The sequence below is a fragment of the Pseudophryne corroboree genome, chromosome 2, assembly GCF_028390025.1.
Source record: "Pseudophryne corroboree isolate aPseCor3 chromosome 2, aPseCor3.hap2, whole genome shotgun sequence".
Lineage (NCBI taxonomy): Eukaryota > Metazoa > Chordata > Amphibia > Anura > Myobatrachidae > Pseudophryne > Pseudophryne corroboree.
Genome location: NC_086445.1, coordinates 2,622,239 through 2,644,743, shown reverse-complemented (window position 1 = coordinate 2,644,743; position 22,505 = coordinate 2,622,239). Strand labels below are relative to the sequence as shown.

At 41.1% G+C, this 22,505-nt stretch overlaps 1 protein-coding gene across 1 annotated transcript in view; it reads right to left on the bottom strand.

Moving 5' to 3' along the window:
• The window catches only part of LOC135051004 (transient receptor potential cation channel subfamily M member 2-like), a 41,000-nt gene extending 34,769 nt beyond the window's left edge, over window positions 1-6,231 (bottom strand). The window contains exons 1-3 of the mRNA XM_063957207.1: window positions 6,032-6,231; window positions 3,824-4,005; window positions 3,610-3,742 (exon numbers count right to left, since the gene is read on the bottom strand). Of these exons, the coding sequence (XP_063813277.1) occupies window positions 3,610-3,742; window positions 3,824-4,005; window positions 6,032-6,231 (515 nt within the window). The remainder of the gene's footprint in view (window positions 1-3,609; window positions 3,743-3,823; window positions 4,006-6,031) is intronic.
• Window positions 6,232-22,505: the final 16,274 nt, after the last annotated feature.

The window sequence follows — 22,505 nt, the reverse complement described above, 5'->3', positions numbered from 1 at the left end:
AATTCTATGGCTAAGTCATTTCAAACCAGACTGGCTCCATCAGAAGTTCTTCTTTGAGAGTTTCCTAACACTCCTGAAAATATCCAACCTTATCACACTGGACGACTTCCCGGGTGACATTTGTGCTATGAGGTAGTAGTCATCTGCAGTGCATGTATGTGACACAGATAACGAGCTGAGGGCTCCCCGTCTCATGGCTTAGAGATAGTGTGAACAGCCGCCCACCTGTGGGTATAGTTACTCAAATTCGATTTTGGGAAGCACTTTAAGAATCTTTAAAATTAATTGAAATCAATTCCTTTTGAGTTTCTAAACTTTTAGAAAAATCCCTTATTTACTAAAAATCAATTTTGCATTCGATTTTCAAATCGAATTCAATGTGGATTCGTGTGTGGAAGGGATTTTGAGTTGAATTTATGAAATCTCTTACCAAATTGAACCTCAAATCCCCATTAAAATCCAGAGGCAAAAACGAACAGAACTTCCTCATTGCTTCCTATTGGTCCAAATGTATCACATGCACACTAATTAAAGGGGAAGCTCTCTCTTTACACTGTTTTGTACATGAAAACCTAAGTGATGATTTTTTTTTTTACTATACTTACAGCTGAAATAGTTGACAATAAGCTTAGTTCTAATCTGCTATCCTGCCTGCCTTCCACTTTCTGTGCACACATAGGGGGTAATTCAGATCTGATCGCAGCAGCAAATTTGTTAGCAAATGGGCAAAACCATGTGCACTGCAGGTGGGGCAAATATGACGAGCAGAGAGAGTTAGATTTGGGTGGGTTATTTTGTTTCTGTGCAGGGTAAATACTGGCTGCTTTATTTTTACACTGCAATTTAGATTTCAGTTTGAACACACCCCACCCAACTCTAACTCTCTCTGTACATGTTATATCTGCTCCCCCTGCACTGCACATGGTTTTGCCCATTAGCTAACAAATTTGCTGCTGCGATCAGATCTGAATCAGGTCCAAAGTAATTTGTTGTTGAAAACAAAACTCTGCCTGCTCCCTGTTTATTGCATAATTTTTGGGGAGTGGTTTATTTAATGCACGATTATGCAGTAGACGGCAGCAGAGCACAATATCGAACATTTTTGCCAAATTATATAATATGCCTTCAGAATAATCTTTTTAAAATAAACCAAAGATGCATTCTGTCATGGATTGGGTGGCTATATGTGCCTCTTTATACTTATGCTCAGCAGGAGTTTGTGGTTTTGACAATGGAATCAGAAGCCAAGGATAACAGCCATAGCCTAAATAGCCTTTTTTAATGGAAAGTGAACAAATTAGAACAATATAGTAACATTTACTGTTAACTGCTTCATTAGCACATAATGGTATCTTACACAACAACCATCCCTCTGGCATTTGACCAACAAGAATTTTTGCAGAAAGGGATGAATTGCTGAGGAAGTAGGCATCATGGGTTGAATCAGGATAGCCAGTTACAACAATCATGATTTCAAATTTCTATACAGTATATTGTCCAACCAAATTGCCCAATATTGTGCTCTGGTGCTATCTATTGCACATTAAAGTGATTTGCATTATGCAGGTAGGTGCACAACATACCATAATCTTGGGCATCCATTATTACCACTTCCACACTGCACTACATGCTTTAGGGTACTTAAAAAGTCATCACTATCAGTTTCCTACCATTAGAATAGGTTTAGAAGCCAAAATCGAATGTCTAACATCATTCTTAACATTTGGGGATTTGAGGTTTGATTTGGACTTCGATTTAGAGTTCAATTTCAAATCGAACTTTAGTAATTGAGGGATTCTATGTTGGGCTATGGGAAAACATTGATGTTTTGCAGAAATTCGATTTCTATTGGAATGTGAGTTGAATTTGGTTTTAGAATCGATTTGACATTCGATTTGGTCTTTAGTAAATCTGTACAACCCAAATCGAATGGAAATTGAATGAAAACAGAATACCAAATCCCTTGAATAACCAAAATCAAACTTTAGTACATTTTGCCCCTGGTCTGTGACCAGGGTATATATTTACTAAAATTCAATTTTGAGATCAGTTTTATGAATCTACAAAATCCACTGAAATCCATTCTATTTGATTTTCTAAATCCCTGGAAAAAAAAAACCTAATTTACTAAAATTCAATTTTGCATTAGATTTTCAAATTGCATTCGATTCATGTTTAGAAGAGATTTTTGGTTGAGATTTTGAAATCCCATCCAAAATTGAATCTGAAATCCCTATTAAAATCCCCAGCAAAATCGGATGCAAAATCAAACAAAACTTCCTTATTGCGTCCTATTGGTCCAAATGTATCACATGCACAATAATTGAAGGGGAAGCTCTCTTTTTACACTGTTTATACATTAAATCCTGATTATAAAAATGTTGTGTTTTTTTTAAATACTTACAGCTGCATTAGTTGGCAATAAGTTTAGCCCTAATCTGCCTTCCTGCCTACCTTCCACGTTCTGCGCTCACATAGTCAGTCATTGTTAAAAAAAAAAAAACCTCTGCCTACTCCCTGTTTTTTGCATAATCTGGGGGGAGTGGTTTATTTAGTGCGGGATTATGCAATAGACGGCAGCAGAGCACAGAATCGAACACTTTTGCCAATGATATAATAATATGCCTTCCAAATATTTTTTTTTTTACAATAATCCAAAAATGCATTCTGTCATGGTTTGGGTGGCTATATGTGACTCTTTATACTGCTAGGTTTTCATTTTTATATCTGCGTGGCTTGTGTATTGCTGTATTAATCTTCTGTATTATATGCATTGTCTGTAAAGCGCCGTGACTCCTGTTTGGAGAAAGAGCGCTATATAAATAAAATTATTATTATTATTATTATTATGCTCAGCAGGAGTTTGTGGTTTTTGACAATGGAGTCAGAAGCCAAGAGCAACCTTTTTTGGTGGAAGGGGAACAAATTAGAACAATACAGAAATAATTACTATTAGCTGCTTGATTAGCACATACTGGTATCTTACACAACAACCATTCCTCTGGCATTTGTCCCACAAGAATTTTTGCAGACAGAAATGAATTGCTGAGGATGTAGGCATCATGGGACAAACCAGGATAACCAGTTACAACACTCATGATTTTAAAATTCATTATATCATCCAGCCAAATTGCCCAATATTGTGCTCTGGTGCTATCTGTTGCACATTCATGGAATAAGTATGATGTCTATAAGTATAATTATTACGTGCACTTTTCAGCTCATTAAGCTGCAGATGTTGCTCTGATTGATTCTCCAGGGTTATCTCAGTCATGTGGTGATTTGCATTGTGCAGGTAGGTGCACAACACACCAAAACCTTAGACATCCATTATTACTACTTCCACAGTGCCCTACATGCTTTTGGGTACTTAAAAAGTCATCACTATCAATTACCTACCTTCAATCAAAATCATGTGGAAATAGAATGGCAAAATCCTTCTAAATCAAAACTGAACGATAGTAACTTATGCCCCAGATGTTTCCACAAGAGATTACACACTTTTATCCTCCCCCAGAGAGCTGTGCACTAGCGTCAGTATTAGGACACATCATATTCATACCTCTACAACATAATACCATTGGGAAACTTAACATTTGGAGATTTTACCTCTCAGCTGTTCCCTTCATCAGATTTTCCTGGCTTTCCTGTTTCCGCTGTTGCTGTTTGTGCTGGTAGTGGTCTTTCATGTAGGATTCCCAGGACAGCAGCGATGACTCCTGGCCTTGATCTAGCACGCGTCCTGCAAGGACAATGTGTGACAATTATTACAGAGCGTACACACCTGTACCTAATCTGGTGGTAATGGCGCTTTCACACTCACTCAGTGCTGTGTAGCCCCATTGCGGTCGTCTACAGATGGCGCATTTCAGGATAATGTACAGATGGGAAAACACGATGAATGGTGGCGGTAAAGCGGGACGATCATTGTATTCTTTTATGTAACCAAAACGATCGAACTTCCAGAGCTGATCTGAGTGACTCTTAGCATCTTTAGTCACATAACTGGGACAGGGAGAAAGAAAAAAGTATAACCATTAAAATCCACCATCTTCTACTCTATATAACATCTGTACAAGGAGCTGTGTCTAACAAAGAGATAGTGGGGGCTTATACAGTATCTGTGACGCACAGCCGGCCTTTATCATACTGTATCCTTATGATGTATAAGGCCTGAGTCAGAAACGCAGTGGAGCGATGTTTTCCATAGGTGCAATCATCTGCGCTCTGCACTGCACCTGTACATACATAGTGGCATAACAGATCTGCACGCACAGTATCAGAAACGTATGGTGCGTTCCTGTATTGTGACTGGGAGATAACAAGGGTGGTTAATAGAATGCACAGAGATGCAGTGTCTGATGGGAGCGTCACTGGAAGCGGTTGTGTATAATGGCGCTGAACTGCTCACATATGATGTCATACTCGGATGGAGAAGCTGCACATGGCTGGTGAAAGTTTAGATGTAGAGGAGTATAGATAGGGTGCTCTATTAGGAGAGGGAGCACCCACTGGAGCAGAGTGGACTGGGAGACACATCCCTATAGGTCATTTATGGTAGTAGCTCCAGCAAGATGGCAGCCACTAGAGCCAAACCTCGTGGGGAAGATGCTGGCAAGATGGAGGAGCCCAGCAGGATGCCACAGTTAGAGATACCTGTTGGCTCCAATAGAGCTGCAGCCATAGAGACCAGCGGGGATGTCAGATGACCAAAGTGTCACCTTCCCTGGTGAGAGACGTCCTTGCAATGTCTGACAGTAACAAAAACAGAGGAAAAGAAGACTCTCTTATAGAAAGGTATCTCTAGGTACTGTATGTAGTAAGACTTGTAATAGGGGCCACAAAAAACTGGCATAAAAACCCTTTTTACACGGAAGTGTAACATGTTATATCCTCTCACACCGTAGGTGGAACACAATTAATGATGATTCTGGTTCAATGTCAGTATGGGCGTTATAACAGATACACTGGCAGACCTTAGTGACGGGGTTTATGACATATATATTCATTCATAATCAGCACTTGTTCTTCCTTTCACATAACTGCAGCATCGTTTTCTGTCACACACCGTGACTGTGTCCGTGAGATATAAGACCTTATAGATAAACTGGAGATGATGAAGTATATGTGTATAAAGTTATAGATTATAGATAATACAGATATTGTTTTAGCCAAATGCGACAATGATGTGTCCACAATACACACCAGTTTGAATGGAAACAGAACCCTAATATGTACCCCTATGTGGTCGCTGCTGCATGCAGAACAGATATATGTCATTGCCACGCAGTTCTATGGATATAAAACCAGTTATCTATCATGTTGCGGCCGCTGTTGCACGTCACACAAACCCAGTTCCACCACACCAGGGCCCCCAAATGCCCCAGAGATAGTGCATTCATAATCTGGGTGCTCCAGGCCAATAGGACGCATCCAGAATCATAGCGATGAAAATGTAATTTCTCAATTGCCCATTGTGTAATTACACATACACAACCAGACGTCCAAAGGAGAAAAAGCAACAAGCCTCCATCATTGTAACCTAACAGGACAAAACCATAAAGAACAGAAATAGCCGTCACTGGAGGATCCTATAACGCCCGGGACCCGGAACTCAATAGATAAATGAATCTAAATACAACCATTATGTGTATAGAGGAGCTATGGACAAAGAGGAATAAATGTATCTATAGAGAGAGAGTAAAACATTTATATAGAGAAACAACCTCATACTACTACCTCCCGTAGCGTGGGTGTTATGTGTTCAGTGTCGGACTGGGGCTTGAAGGGCCCACCGGAGTTTGCAGTAATAGGAACCCATACTTAGGGGTGTGGCCAGCCTATAAATGGGGGCGTGGCCAGCCTCAACAGATGCTTGAAATACACAATAGTTTAGTGCAGTGTAATGCAACATATCTACCATGTATAATACAAGTGCACAGTCTGGAACCTGATCCCTAGAGGAAGAGTGGGCCCTCAGGCAGTGGGGCCTACCGGTGGTTTCCCCAGTACCCCTGTGGGCCAGTCCAACCCTGAATGTGTTAGATAAGGAGAACAGTCAATGTTCTCATTCCTACCTGTTGGAGCGAATGTATCCAATTTGAAAATCCCAAAACTTTCACTCGTCAGAAGTTCATGTGCGAGATCTCCACCGCGAATGCCAGGGTGACTCGTTTCTAGACCAAAGGCTTTAAGGTCACCTTGATGTGTGAAATGGAAATGTTTGACCATCGTGGTCAGCCGCTTGCTATTGGTCAGATCAGAAGGAGCTTTCCTAGCGGTGTCAATAGGATGCAACGTTTAACCAACCTAGTGACCATACCCACGTATCTCATTCCACGAAAGAAGGTATACTGGCGCCGGCTGAATTTCAAATAATGAACGGATACACGTTTTCAATAAATAATTAATTCATACATTTTTATTTTTTTTAAATCTGTTTATTATGATTTTCATAGAGTACAATGTAAGACAGAAACAGATAGCAATTATTTGATGAATAAAGCACAAAAACAACATTGGTGTGTACATCAATCAATGTCAGGAATCAAATCTATAATATCGTCAAAGTCGTGGAGTAGATGTGATTCATCAATAAGAACACATTGCACTGGAGTCAAATAGTACTCCAAAAATCAAACCTCAGGAAATCCTTCCTTGAAGTAGAACATTAGAAACATTATATCAAACACAAGTCCATAAGAAAAGGGGGAGATAGAAGAATAGTAGAGAGAAAGTAGGGAGGGGGGGGGGGAGGACAGGGAAACACATAAGGGTAAGTAGGGAAGAAGGATCAGGATGTTTTTTATCCATAAAGACAATGTATGGTAGCAATTGATACTTCAATATCAGGACGGAGAGTACTAAATTTCAACTCTAGGGCTTATCTTAAGGTACGGAAAATAGTTTTATAACATGGACTCTTCCAATATCTTCCTGTGAAGGAACCATTCAGTGTGCTCAAATACCTTAAATATTTGGGCCTGTGTGGTCTGATCCCGCGAGTCAATGTAAAGGCCCCACTTTTTGTAAAAAGTTTTGACACCTGACTCTATATTTACTTGAGCCGATTTTCTGTCGTAATATAAGATCTGTAACAACTTACTATGAACTTCTACCAATGTAGGTGAAGAAGACGATAACCAGTGGGATAAAATAATTTTCTTTGATACTGTTACTAAGATAGTGAGAAATGGAATAATTCGCTGTTTCCCAGGCCCTAGATCCCATTCCGAAAAATTTGCCCATAAACAAGAAAGGGGCGTTGCTGATACACGTATATTCAATAGCTGATTAATGTAGGCTAATAATTTGTGCCAGAAACGTCGGATCAGACCACACTCCCAAAACATGTGATAGAAGGAAGCTATTCGAACATGACATTTGGGGCATTCCCCGGTTTCCAAGGGGTTAAATCGAGCATGTTGGGTTGGGGAGATATAGGCTCTCTGTAAAGTTCGGAGGTGAACCTCTTGTAGGTAAGGTGAAGCCAGGGCTTTCAGGGTAGAGACATAATGATCACTAAGTTGATGGTGACTAGTCAGGCCAGGTATATCCTTACACCATTGGGTAAATAGTTTGTCCCATCTACCTTCTGTTGTGCGAGAAGTCAGGATGGTATAAATCTGTCTAATGCGTGTTGGTCCGGCTTTGTGAATATTAAGTGTGACTAACAATGGGTGAGAGGAAGGGGACGAGTCATGTGGTATGCTGCGCATACGAGTTATTGAGTCTAAATAATGTCGGGTCTGGAGATACATGAAAAAATGAGAGTGAGGCAGGTCATATTTCTCTCGGAGTGATGAGAATGGATATATAGAGCCCCCCGGGTCAAACACTTTGGAAGAGTTAGACAGACCCTTCTCTTTCCAGAGCCGGTAATTGGAGTTAATGAGAGATGGGGGAAAGGCGGGGTTGCCCCATAGCGGAATACATACAGACACCTCAGGGTTACATTTAAATTTCTTGTGTAGGGTGCGCCAGTTGTAATAAATATCATGAAAAAGAGGATTGTTAAGGATGTGAGTTGGGATCAGGGAGGGTTTGGACAGAAGCAATGCTCCCGGGGAGTAGGGAGTAAATAAGGCCTCATCTAGAGCAGAGTCTGTGAAGAGTTCCCTGTCAAACAGCCAGTCAGCAGCACATCGGAATAGAGTCGCCATAGAGTAGGACATATAATCAGGTACTCCAAAGCCTCCTGCGGCCTTAGGGGCCATTAGTTTATCCAAAGCGATAAATGCTTTTTTCCCCTTCCACAGGAATTTTGACATGATTTTTCGTAAATATTGGATGTCTTGAGTCTTGAGGCGGATCGGGAGCATCTGCATAAGATAAAATAATTTCGGGAAGACTATGCTTTGCAAGACGGCTATCCTCCCCAACAGTGACAGAGGCAGCAATTTCCAGCTATCTAGCAACGAGGTGACACGTGTTAAGGCAGGGGTGTAGTTCTCCTCATATAGTCTGGAGAGATTCGCTGGGATTTGAATCCCCAGGTAGGTAAGCTTTGTGTGGGAAATTTTAAAGGAAAGAGATGGGAGGAGTTTGGAAATGTTATGAGCAGAAGGGCCCAGGGGTAGAAGCTCTGACTTGGCCACATTAATTCTATATCCCGCCCTAGTTCCAAATGCTTGTATCAATCCAAGGATCTCCGGGATGGAGGTCGATGGATCAGAAACGAATAATAGCATGTCATCGGCAAAAAGAGCAAGACGGAGGTCAATGTCTCCAATTTTGATTCCCTTAAAAACTCTCGATTGGCGTAAGGCTATCGCTAGGGGCTCCAGTGCTATTGCAAATAGTAAGGGCGATAAGGGGCAGCCCTGTCTAGTACCGCGTTGAATCTCAAATGATGAGGACAGTACCCCATTACAGGAAATCTGGGTTTGTGGAGCAGTATAAAGTAGTTTTAGAAGATTCACAAAGTCGTTAGGAAAGCCAAAGTGCAGGAGAGTAGAGAAAAGATGGTCCCAATCCACGAGGTCGAACGCTTTCTCAGCGTCAAGGGAGAGAATAACTGGGGGAGGGGAAAGAGGAGTGAAAGAAGGAGAAAAAAAAGAGGAAGCTGTATAAATGGCAGTTAAAACTCTCCGCACATTGATCTCTGAGTGTCTACCCCAAATGAATCCAGTTTGATCCTTGTGTATAATTTGGGGGAGTAATAATTTAATTCGATTTGCTAATATTTTAGTGAGTAACTTATAATCAAGATTTAACAATGAGATCGGGCGATATGATCCAGGCTGGGACAAATCTCTACCCGGTTTAGGAAGGACTTTAAGGACAGCAGTATTAAAATGTCTGGGAAGAGTGTCAGAGGACAAAATCGCATTTAGTACAGACACTAGAGTGTCCCCTATGCGGGGTAAAAGGATTTTATAAAAATCGGCACTAAAGCCATCAGGGCCCGGTGCTTTATCTCTGCCAAATTGACCAATGACACTCTGGACTTCTTCCAATGAGATCGGATCAAGCAATGATTGTACCATGGAGGGTTGAAGTTGGGGGATAGGAAGAGTGTCCCAAAACTCCTTGGGCCATGGTGGAGGGGTGGGTTCCGTGGAAGGGGAGGGATGTGGTGTTGAGGAGTATAAATCTTTATAGAAAGATTTCATTATCTCAGAGATTTCTTGGTTGTTTGTAGTTAATGCGCCAGTGGTGGTGCGTAAGGGATGGGTGACCATGGGAGGGCGGGAACCAGTAAGAAGAGTCGTTAACAATTTTCCAGTTCTATTGCCAAACTTATAAAACCTGTGATTCACTGAAAAGGAGAACCTATTACCCATGGAAGACATAAATTCATCGAAATGTGTTTTGGCCTCCAAATAAAGAAGACGGTTGTGTGGAGTAGGAGAGGATTTGTATTGCTGATAGGCCGTCGACAGGGGCTTCTGGAACTCTAGGTACTTAGAGGCGTATTTCTTGTTAGTGGCGGAGACATAGGATATTATATCACCTCGGAGAACCGACTTTGCGGTCATCCAAATTCATACATTTTTTATAAAATAAAAATTCATTAAACACATAAAAAATCTAAGCTTCAGAAGGGTATAGATTAAATGGATTGAGAGTCTCTCAAATATATAAAATCGACCACTTCTATCCCCACTTATACAATTAACGCTTATTCTCTGGCTAGGACTCGTTCCTCCAAGAAATCCTCAGTGAATTATAGGTGTGGATGTTACCATTTTCTCAGGAAAAGTCCCCTTGGTTCTCCATTGCAAGGCGAAGTCCAATAGCAGCAGGGGTATGTCCAGAGTTCCCAAATGGACAGCACTTGTGAGGATCCGGTGGGAGTTTAAAGGTCCAATTGTTGCCAGAGTATTAAAAATGACAGTGGGTACAAAGTCTGTGGTCAGAGATGTAGGGCTCAACGCGTTTCGCTGGTCTTAGTGGCTGCCAGCTTCCTCAGGAGCATGTATCTCAGGCTGCCCTAAGCTGGTTTATATACCCTCACAATTAAGGACAAACTGAAGCATCTGGCAAAGATAATTACTATGCTGACAGACACATTCAAATAATAATCATAATAAAAACATTATCACTCAGAAGGCAATCATACTGGTAGATGTAACTCTATATAGTAACGAAATTGAGAAATGAGCATAGATTATATTTAGAATCATGTGTGGTTTAAAGAATGTTTTGGGTTGCTTCCTGGTCACGTGGTTTATTCCGACCACGTGACCGGGTCTCGCCCAGTCAGTGAAGTGCTGGGCGTCCCCTGATCGTGATGCAGGCCGGAAGAGACCCATATTTGGTAATCATCCAGTCACATGGTTTTGTTTAGTCATGTGACCGGACTCTGGCAACAGTTCACACGGCGCGAGCAGCAGGACGGGACGTCGTACTCCACCGCCACTGCAGCTGCGCGCTATGTGTTGCCATAGTGACAGACAACAGAAAATAGCATTACCCTAAACACGGGGAGGTAAATCAACAACAATGTTAAAAGATTGTTGCACTGATGACTTATGATACAGGTTCACAAATTAATGAACATATTATGAAGCCCTGCATTCATATTTATAGACACATTATTGCAGGAAACGGGTTACTCATACAGAAAACAAACCAAAGGAGAATAATAGTAGATAATCTGAAATAAAAAATGAAAAAAATAATGAAATAAAAATAAATATAAAACTAAATATAAAAATAAATATAATATTCTTCCATAATAAATCAAACCCAAATTCAACAGGTTTCAAATTAGAAATACTCACAGTATAATAATGATTAACAATGAATATAGATAAATAAATAATGTGCATTGATAAATGCAAATATACATACACAGCATACCACTTCGTTCAGATAATCTGTTTCCTATAATTTATATAACCACAGATCAAATACCTCTGTTCCCGAACCATATAGGCTTTGGGGTGAATAATAAAAATTCACAGGGTCCTTAAACTAAGGTATAGAAAATATAAGCGAGTTCATACTGATTTGCAAAAAATAAATAACAAAGAAGAAGACTGAAGGGAAAGATGGTTCCTAAAAGTATAGCAGATATCCTAAGGGATGGTATTAAGTTCAATGTTCTCATTTAATCCATCTGGATGTAAAGAATTAAATTTAAACATCCAGTATATTTCTCTACAACACAACTTATTGAATCTATCTCCCCCCTTGGTGTGGATGCGATATGTTCTATACATACTAATGTCAGACTTTTAGGGTCACCATCATGAAATAGATTGAAATGAGGTGAGACATTGTGTAAATTATTTTGATTTATAATATTTCTACGATGTTCCATAAATCGCACGTGGATGGCCCTCGTAGTTCTGCCAACGTAATTCAAACCACATCCACAGGTGAGTAAATAAATAATGAACCTCGAATCACAGTTCATAAACGTCTCAAGTCTGTAGGGATCTTCATTACCAGGTAAATTTATGATAGTAGTCTTTTTCGGCATATGAGTGCATGTAATACACCTGGATTTGCCATATCTGTGGCAGCCTAACGGTTTTGTGGTTAGCCATTTGCATCCATCAGGAGTCTCTTTGGGCTCCCTTCGACCCAAATGACTAGGTGCCAATATTGATTTCAAAGATCTGTTTTTCTTATAAACTATACATGGTTTAGGAGGTAATATTTCGCTTAAGACCTTATCCTGTTTTAGAACTCTATAATTTTTAAGATTATGTTTTTTATTTTGTTCGCACGGTTGTTATACTTGCATACGAATGCAAGTTGTCTATCATTATCGGCTTGTGCTTTTTGATTGTATACACCTGAGGATTTCATTTTAAGTAAATTACTCCTATCCATATGGCAAACTTCCTCAAACGCTTTGTTGAGGAGTTTTTCTGGATATTTCCGTTGTCTTAAAGCATTCATTAGTTCATTGGCCTGAGTAATACATGTTTCTACATTAGAGCAGTTGCATCTCAGGCGCATTAGTTGCCCTTTGGGTATATTGTGCTTCCACGGTGCATAATGTGCACTTTCATGATGTAAGTATGAGTGTGTATTCACAGGTTTTAAATAGTTTGAAGTCACGATTTGATTATTAATTACTTCAAGGGTCACACCCAGGAAGTCTATCTGTTCCCTGTTGTGAGTGTGCGTGAAGACTAAATTATAAGTGTTGGAATTAAGATAAGAGACAAATGAAGAAATAGAAGACACATCCCCATCCCAAATAATAAACAGATCATCAATGTAACGGCCATAGAATACCAGGTTCACCTCCCAGTCACTCCCCCACAGGAGCGAATCCTCTAGGTCTCCCATGCAGAGGTTGGCATAACTGGGGGCGAACCTGGTCCCCATGGCCGTCCCCATGACTTGAAGATAATAGTGGTGAAGAAAAAGAAAGTAATTGTGAGAAAGAATAAAAGAAATGGAACTAACAATAAAAGCCTGGTGTTCTGCGCTGAGGTCAGCATCCCCACATAGTTTCTTTGATATTATACTTGTTCCAAGTTTATGAGGAATGTGTGTATATAGAACTTGAACATCAAGAGTTAGAAAGGAATAAGACTCCTTCCATTGAATGGTTTGGATTTTGGTTAGAAAATGAGTAGTATCACGTAGATGTGACCTCAACGCAGAAACCATCGTGGTCAGCCGATTGCTATTGGTCAGATCAGAAGGAGCGTTCCTAGCGGTGTCAATAGGATGCAACGTTTAATCACCCTAGTGACCATACCCACGTATCTCATTCCACGTTCGCATTCCTGGGAGCGGCAGTTACAGGTTTGTCAGTTATTTCCTATTTCCGCACCATGTACGGCGTGTGCTCCACACGCACAGGATCCACAGATTTTAGGTGGTTTTGGATTTGTTTGTGTAACGTGACTTCTGATAATTGGTCCTGTAGGTTGGGGGCTCTCCTCCGACGGGTATGGGTCATTGGGTCGACCAGACTTAGGTCGTCAGTGTCTAGGTTGACCACTATTGGTCGACAGTGAGTAAGTCAATCTTGGTGTTCTCTGGCAAATGCCAAATGTCCTGCACGGTGTTGGGCTGTAAGCAAAACCCCCACCTGTGGACGTCGGGCCCTCATACCACCCTCATGGAGTCTGTTTCTGATCGTTTGAGTAGACACATGCACATTTGTGGCTTGCTGGAGGTCAATTTGCAGGGCTCTGGCAGTGCTCCTCCTGTTCCTCCTTGCACAAAGGCGGAGGTAGCGGTCCTGCTGCTGGGTTGTTGCCCTCCTACGGCCTCCTCCACATCTCCTGATGTACTGGCCTGTCTCCTGGTAGCGCCTCCATGCTCTGGACACTACGCTGACAGACACAGCAAACCTTCTTGCCACAGCTCGCATTGATGTGCCATCCTGGATGAGCTGCACAACCTGAGCCACTTGTGTGGGTTGTAGGGAGGTCATACAGGCACGTGGAGGCCACACACACTACTGAGCCTCATTTTGACTTGTTTTAAGGACATTACATCAAAGTTGGATCAGCCTGTAATGTGTTTTTCCACTTTAATTTTGAGTGTGACTCCCAATCCAGACCTCCATGGGTTAATAAATTTGATTTCCATTGATAATTTTTGTGTGATTTTGTTGTCAGCACATTCAACTATGTAAAGAACAAAGTATTTAATAAGAATATTTCATTCATTCAGATCTAGGATGTGTTATTTTAGTGTTCCCTTTATGTTTTTGAGCAGTATATATATATATATATATGACAAGAATTACTCTCCCACTGCGCTATTTCAAATAAAACACTAAAATTAATTAATTATATGGCTGCCTGTATCCTCTAAGTTCCCTGTTAGGAGGAACTAAATGTGTGAAAATATGAAACGAAATAGAGAAGATGGCGCCAAGGGAGTTATATCAACGCCCTACCTAAAAACGGACCCTTACAGTACTCTCCGGATAAATTACGTCAGATAACAAATACTAACATAAAAATTTATTAAAACAACATATAAACCCGTCAAAATGTCCATAAGTATACAGAGTTGATACATTTACATTTGTCGCACAATTTGAACAATCAGTTTGTAGTGATGAGGAAAAAGCGTAGATATATCACTACAATTTCCTCCTTCTCCTTATTGTAGATTCGGAGGTAACATCAGATAATAGATAGATAAATAACCCAAAGCGTTTCGTCTTGTTCCAAGACTTCATCAGGGGTAAAATCTCTTCAATTCAGAACATATTGTCAGCACATAAAAGGTCATTCAAAGATGTATGAACAACGTACTTGGCTGTCAGCACTGCACTACTGGAGGGTTCCTTATGCTTGTGAACCAGTTAGATTCTATACACATATGAATCTTCCCCATATTCGAATATCTGAATGTCAGACTCAAGCTGATGATATATGAGGTATGGTCCTCGCTATATCAATCAAGTCCCATTGAAATATTGAAACGTTCATACATCTTTGAATGACCTTTTATGTGCTGACAATATGTTCTGAAATGAAGAGATTTTACCCCTGATGAAGTCTTGGAACAAGACGAAACGCGTTGGGTTATTTATCTATCTATGATCTGATGTTACCTCCGAATCTACAATAAGGAGAAGGAGGAAATTGTAGTGATATATCTACGCTTTTTCCTCATCACTACAAACTGATTGTTTAAATTGTGCGACAAATGTAAATGTATCAACTCTGTATACTTATGAACATTTTGTCGGGTTTATATGTTGTTTTAATAAATTTTTATGTTAGTATTTGTTATCTGACGTAATTTATCCGGAGAGTACTGTAAGGGTCCGTTTTTAGGTAGGGCGTTGATATAACTCCCTTGGCGCCATCTCCTCTATTTCGTTTTATATATATATGTATATATATATATATATACACACACACATTGTATTACACACACACATGAAACACATACACACAAAATACACAATTATACGCAAACACACTGAACACATGCACACATAAATATACACACAGATAGAAAATATACACACAGACATTATGTACACAAACACACACTTACACTGTCACTCACCAACACTGTGTCCTCCTCCAGCGGTCCCAGTCCTGAACAGCGGCAGGCCGGCAACGCACACATACATCATGCACATATAAATACACAGATCACACACACACATGCATCATGCACATATAAATACACAGATCACACACACACATACATCATGCACATATAAATACACAGATCACACACATACATCATGCACATATAAATACACAGATCACACACACACATACATCATGCACATATAAATACACAGATCACACACATACATCATGCACATATAAATACACAGATCACACACACACATACATCATGCACATATAAATACACAGATCACACTCACACATACATCACGCACATATAAATACACAGATCACACACATACATCATGCACATATAAATACACAGATCACACACACACACACACACATACATCATGCACATATAAATACACAGATCACACACACATACATCATGCACATATAAATACACAGATCACACACACACATACATCATGCACATATAAATACACAGATCACACACATACAACATGCACATATAAATACACAGATAACACACACACACACACATCATGCACATATAAATACACAGATCACACACATACATCATGCACATATAAATACACAGATCACACACACACATACATCATGCACATATAAATACACAGATCACACACACACATCATGCACATATAAATACACAGATCACACACACACACACACACACACACACACACACACACACATACATCATGCACATATAAATACACAGATCACACACACACACACATACATCATGCACATAAAAATACACAGATCACACACACATACATCATGCACATATAAATACACAGATCACACACACACATACATCATGCACATATAAATACACAGATCACACACATACATCATGCACATATAAATACACAGATCACACACACACATCATGCACATATAAATACACAGATCACACACACATACATCATGCACATATAAATACACAGATCACACACACACATACATCATGCACATATAAATACACAGATCACACACACACACATACATCATGCACATATAAATACACAGATCACACACATACATCATGCACATATAAATACACAGATCACACACATACATCATGCACATATAAATACACAGATCACACACACACATACATCATGCACATATAAATACACAGATACACACACACACACACACACACACACACACACACACACATACATCATGCACATATAAATACACAGATCACACACACACACACACACACACACACACACACACACACACACATCATGCACATATAAATACACAGATCACACACACATACATCATGCACATATAAATACACAGATCACACACACACATCATGCACATATAAATACACAGATCACACACACACATACATCATGCACATATAAATACACAGATCACACACACACATACATCATGCACATATAAATACACAGATCACACACACATACATCATGCACATATAAATACACAGATCACACACACATACATCATGCACATATAAATACACAGATCACACACACACATACATCATGCACATATAAATACACAGATCACACACACACATACATCATGCACATATAAATACACAGATCACACACACACATACATCATGCACATATAAATACACAGATCACACACACATACATCATGCACATATAAATACACAGATCACACACACACATATCATGCACATATAAATACACAGATCACACACACACATACATCATGCACATATAAATACACAGATCACACACACACATACATCATGCACATATAAATACACAGATCACACACACATACATCATGCACATATAAATACACAGATCACACACATACACCATGCACATATAAATACACAGATCACACACACACACACACACATACATCATGCACATATAAATACACAGATCACACACATACATCATGCACATATAAATACACAGATCACACACACACACACACACACACATACATAATGCACATATAAATACACAGATCACACACACACACATACATCATGCACATATAAATACACAGATCACACACACACACACATACATCATGCACATATAAATACACAGATCACACACATACATCTTGCACATATAAATACACAGATCACACACACACATCATGCACATATAAATACACAGATCACACACATACATCATGCACATATAAATACACAGATCACACACACACACATACATCATGCACATATAAATACACAGATCACACACACACATACATCATGCACATATAAATACACAGATCACACACATACATCATGCACATATAAATACACAGATCACACACATACATCATGCACATATAAATACACAGATCACACACACATACATCATGCACATATAAATACACAGATCACACACACACATCATGCACATGTAAATACACAGATCACACACACACACACACACATACATCATGCACATATAAATACACAGATCACACACACACACACACATACATCATGCACATATAAATACACAGATCACACACACACACACATACATCATGCACATATAAATACACAGATCACACACACATACATCATGCACATATAAATACACAGATCACACACACATACATCATGCACATATAAATACACAGATCACACACACACACACACACACACACACACACACACACACACATACATCATGCACATATAAATACACAGATCACACACACACACATACATCATGCACATATAAATACACAGATCACACACACACATACATTATGCACATATAAATACACAGATCACACACATACATCATGCACATATAAATACACAGATCACACACACACACATACATCATGCACATATAAATACACAGATCACACACACACATACATCATGCACATATAAATACACAGATCACACACACACACACATACATCATGCACATATAAATACACAGATCACACACATACATCATGCACATATAAATACACAGATCACACACACACATCATGCACATATAAATACACAGATCACACACATACATCATGCACATATAAATACACAGATCACACACACACACATACATCATGCACATATAAATACACAGATCACACACACACATACATCATGCGCATATAAATACACAGATCACACACATACATCATGCACATATAAATACACAGATCACACACACACATCATGCACATATAAAACACAGATCACACACATACATCATGCACATATAAATACACAGATCACACACACACATACATCATGCACATATAAATACACAGATCACACACACATCATGCACATATAAATACACAGATCACACACACACATACATCATGCACATATAAATACACAGATCACACACATACATCATGCACATATAAATACACAGATCACACACACACACACATACATCATGCACATATAAATACACAGATCACACACATACATCATGCACATATAAATACACAGATCACACACACACACATACATCATGCACATATAAATACACAGATCACACACACACACACACACACACACATACATCATGCACATATAAGTACACAGATCACACACACACATACATCATGCACATATAAATACACAGATCACACACACACATACATCATGCACATATAAATACACAGATCACACACACACATCATGCACATATAAATACACAGATCACACACACACACACACACACACACACACACACACATACATCATGCACATATAAATACACAGATCTCACACACACACATACATCATGCACATATAAATACACAGATCACACACACACATACATCATGCACATATAAATACACAGATCACACACACACATGCAACATGCACTTTTACAAACACAGACAGAGCTACCACCCTCCTGTCTGCACTCTGACCACTGCTATTTCTCCCCTTACCGGCTGTGTGCACCGCGGCAGAGGCACAGGGTTAACATGGAGAGAAGGGAGAGGCCAGCGTGGAGGAGTGACCTGATTTCCGAATTCGCGCTGCTGATCACCACCGTCTCTGCTGCTCCCTCGGTGTCTCCGTCCAGAGAGGCTGCGCCCCGGCATCCCCGAGTCCGTCAATTCCGCACACGGCGGCCGCCTCCGCTACTAGTCAGCAGCACAGGCTCTGAAGGGGCTGGTGACGGGGGAAGCGGCCTGTATTATGGAATACATGGCGCACTCCTCTGTGGAGGGCAGAGCTCCGGCGGCTGTGGGCGCATGGGGCGAGCGGGCCGTGTAGGTGCCGGTGGCGTGCCCTGCTCGCCCTGTGCTAGTTATGCCTCTGCCTGACATGTATCACTATAAATATAACATCTTTCCAGTCTAAAGTGCTTCTTTCATATTAAATAGGCCATAATGTGTGTACATTCTACCTGACACACACCCCCATATATAGAAGTGGCGGAGACAGAGCCGGATTAAGGGGGGGGGGGGGGGGGGGGCTGGGACCAGCTATCAATGAGCTGAGCTCCTTTCAGGCTGGCACCTCTTCTCCTATCTCCCGGCCTCCTCCCTCCTATAGCACTGGTCTCCACTCTCCTACCGGCTGGCTCAGTATCCATCCTGCTTCTCATCTGCTCGGGATCAGTACGTAATCCCGCTGGACGGGATCCCGGCGGTCGAAATACAGTCGCCGGAATCCCGACCACACAATCCCGACAGGGGTGGCGAGAGGAACGCAGCCCCTTGCGGGCTCGCTTCGCTCGCCACGCTGCGGGCACGGTGCCTCGCTACGCTCGGCACACTATTATATTCTCCCTCTATGGGTGTCGTGGACATCCACGGAGGGAGAATATGTCGGGATTGTGGCGGTCGGGATTCCGGCGTCGGTATTTCGACCGCCGGGATCCCGTCCAGCGGGATGTTGACCGCATACCATCTGCTCCACCCTTTCATAAATCAGGTAAGTACCTGGGGTGGTTTGTACTGTGAAGCAGATATACTTTGCATATGGTTGTGTTGACTCAGTGTGTGTGAGTGTATATGAGTGACAGCAGTGTTTGGGCATGGGGTATAAGGTAAGCTTGTTTTGGGATTATCTGTATTCTTGACAAAAATCCTGTGGGGATTGAAACGTTGAATCGGTGACCGCTGTGTCCGTGAGTTTTATTTCCTGACGAAAAATGTCTCTGAGTGCCGCACCATTGCTATCTCCTATTCATCTGTTGTGAGGGCACCAGGACTAGTTCCAGTTTTTAGGTGGAGTGCCGGGTTTTGTGTATTGTGTGTATATATATATATATATGTATATGTACTGTGTGTATGTATATATATGTCTGTGTACTGCGTGTATGTATATGTATATATATATGTATATATATATATGTGTGTGTATATATATATATATATATATATATATATATATGCCAGGACCCACGAGGGACTCGCCACAGCATGGGTGTCTGTCTGTAGGGATGGCTGAGTATCACGGTGAGGCTGCTGCAGTCTGTCACACACACCACCCTCGTGCATTGGGGCTGTGGGAGACTGGCCACAGTACACGCTTAGCTGCCACGCTCCTCGGTCACAGTGATGCCACGGCGTTCCTGGTGGAAAGAGACAGGGTGGGAAGGGACGGCGCAGCGTCACCAATGGAACAGACCAAGGGTAAGTGAAGGGAGAGGATATGGATATCCAGAGCAGCCAGGGTCAAAGTAATTGGTGGGCAGACGTTCAGGAGACGGTTTTTAGAAAGTAATAATCGACACTGCAGCTTCGTATTTTTTCATACTTAATCCCCGGGGGCCCAACTGACGCTCGGGGCCCGGCACTGGTGTCCCCTTTGTGTGTGTCCCCCCCCTGTCACCGGGGCTGCTTACCCTGGAGACCGGTCATTGGGGCTCGCACTTTAAGTAGATGGGTCAGCCTTGCACAATTATTATGTGCATTTATCATTTTTTTGAGGGCTGCATGAGAAATTAATTTTGTTACTCTCATTGTCAAAGAACCTAGGCAGAGACGGAGCCACAACTAGCGTGACTCCATCTGCATATGCTTGAGGTCTTCTACCTCCTGCGCACTAGCTTCACACTGCAATACAGTATATACATTCTGAGTATCGGCCAAGACAAAGATGTCATGTGTGATCTGTGGAAGCAAACACTGCAATACAGTACAGTACATGCTATGCAGATTTACCCTTTCTATAGGATTGTGCTAGTAGCGTGCAGGTGTGTACAGGCCTATGATGTCGTCAGCAGTCGTTATTACTCAGAAATGGGGCACCAGCTGATGTGGCCTTCTGACATTGATGAGATATATGACAGAGAGGAACTGAATGTGTAACGCAGCATTTAGAATTAATAACAAGCAACATCATTGTGGAATACGGCCCATACTGTATTACTAGGTTATAAGTACAAATAAAATATTAAGTGTGTATAGTAAAAAAAAAAATCCTGTTCCTACGCAACGTCAGGGTCTGTGCAGAAGTCGGTGTCCCAGCCGGAGTCCCTGTGCTGATTCCACTCGCCTCGACCACATCCTCAGTGGTATTGGTGACTGCGTTCCCCACAGCAGCCATCGGCTCAGTGTCGCTGATCTCAGTGATGTCATCAAACAGCATTGGTGGCGTCAGTGGGCTGGATTGTCTGTTCTCCAGGGTAGCGCTTCGTGAGGATGCCCAAATGGACGATGAAATGGCAATAGGATTAACCAGTACAGAATTACCCAATACTTCATTGCACTGATCGTAGGAAGCCCACTCCATCCTCGCAGCACCACTTCCCCTCCTGTTGTGGTCGTGAACTTTGTTGTAATATATTCTGAGAGCTTTCAGTTTATTCACTGCCTGCCGCTGTGTCTGCACAGTGCCCCTTGAGGTAAGTATCTTGGCAATGGTGGTGTACACTGTGGCGTTCTTCACTGTCCCAGTGATCTGCTTCCGGATCTCCTCCTCCCCTCTAATTGCAACCAGCTCCTGGATCTCCTCCTCCTTCCAGTGCGCCATGCTGTCTCTCTTTCTCTCTCTCC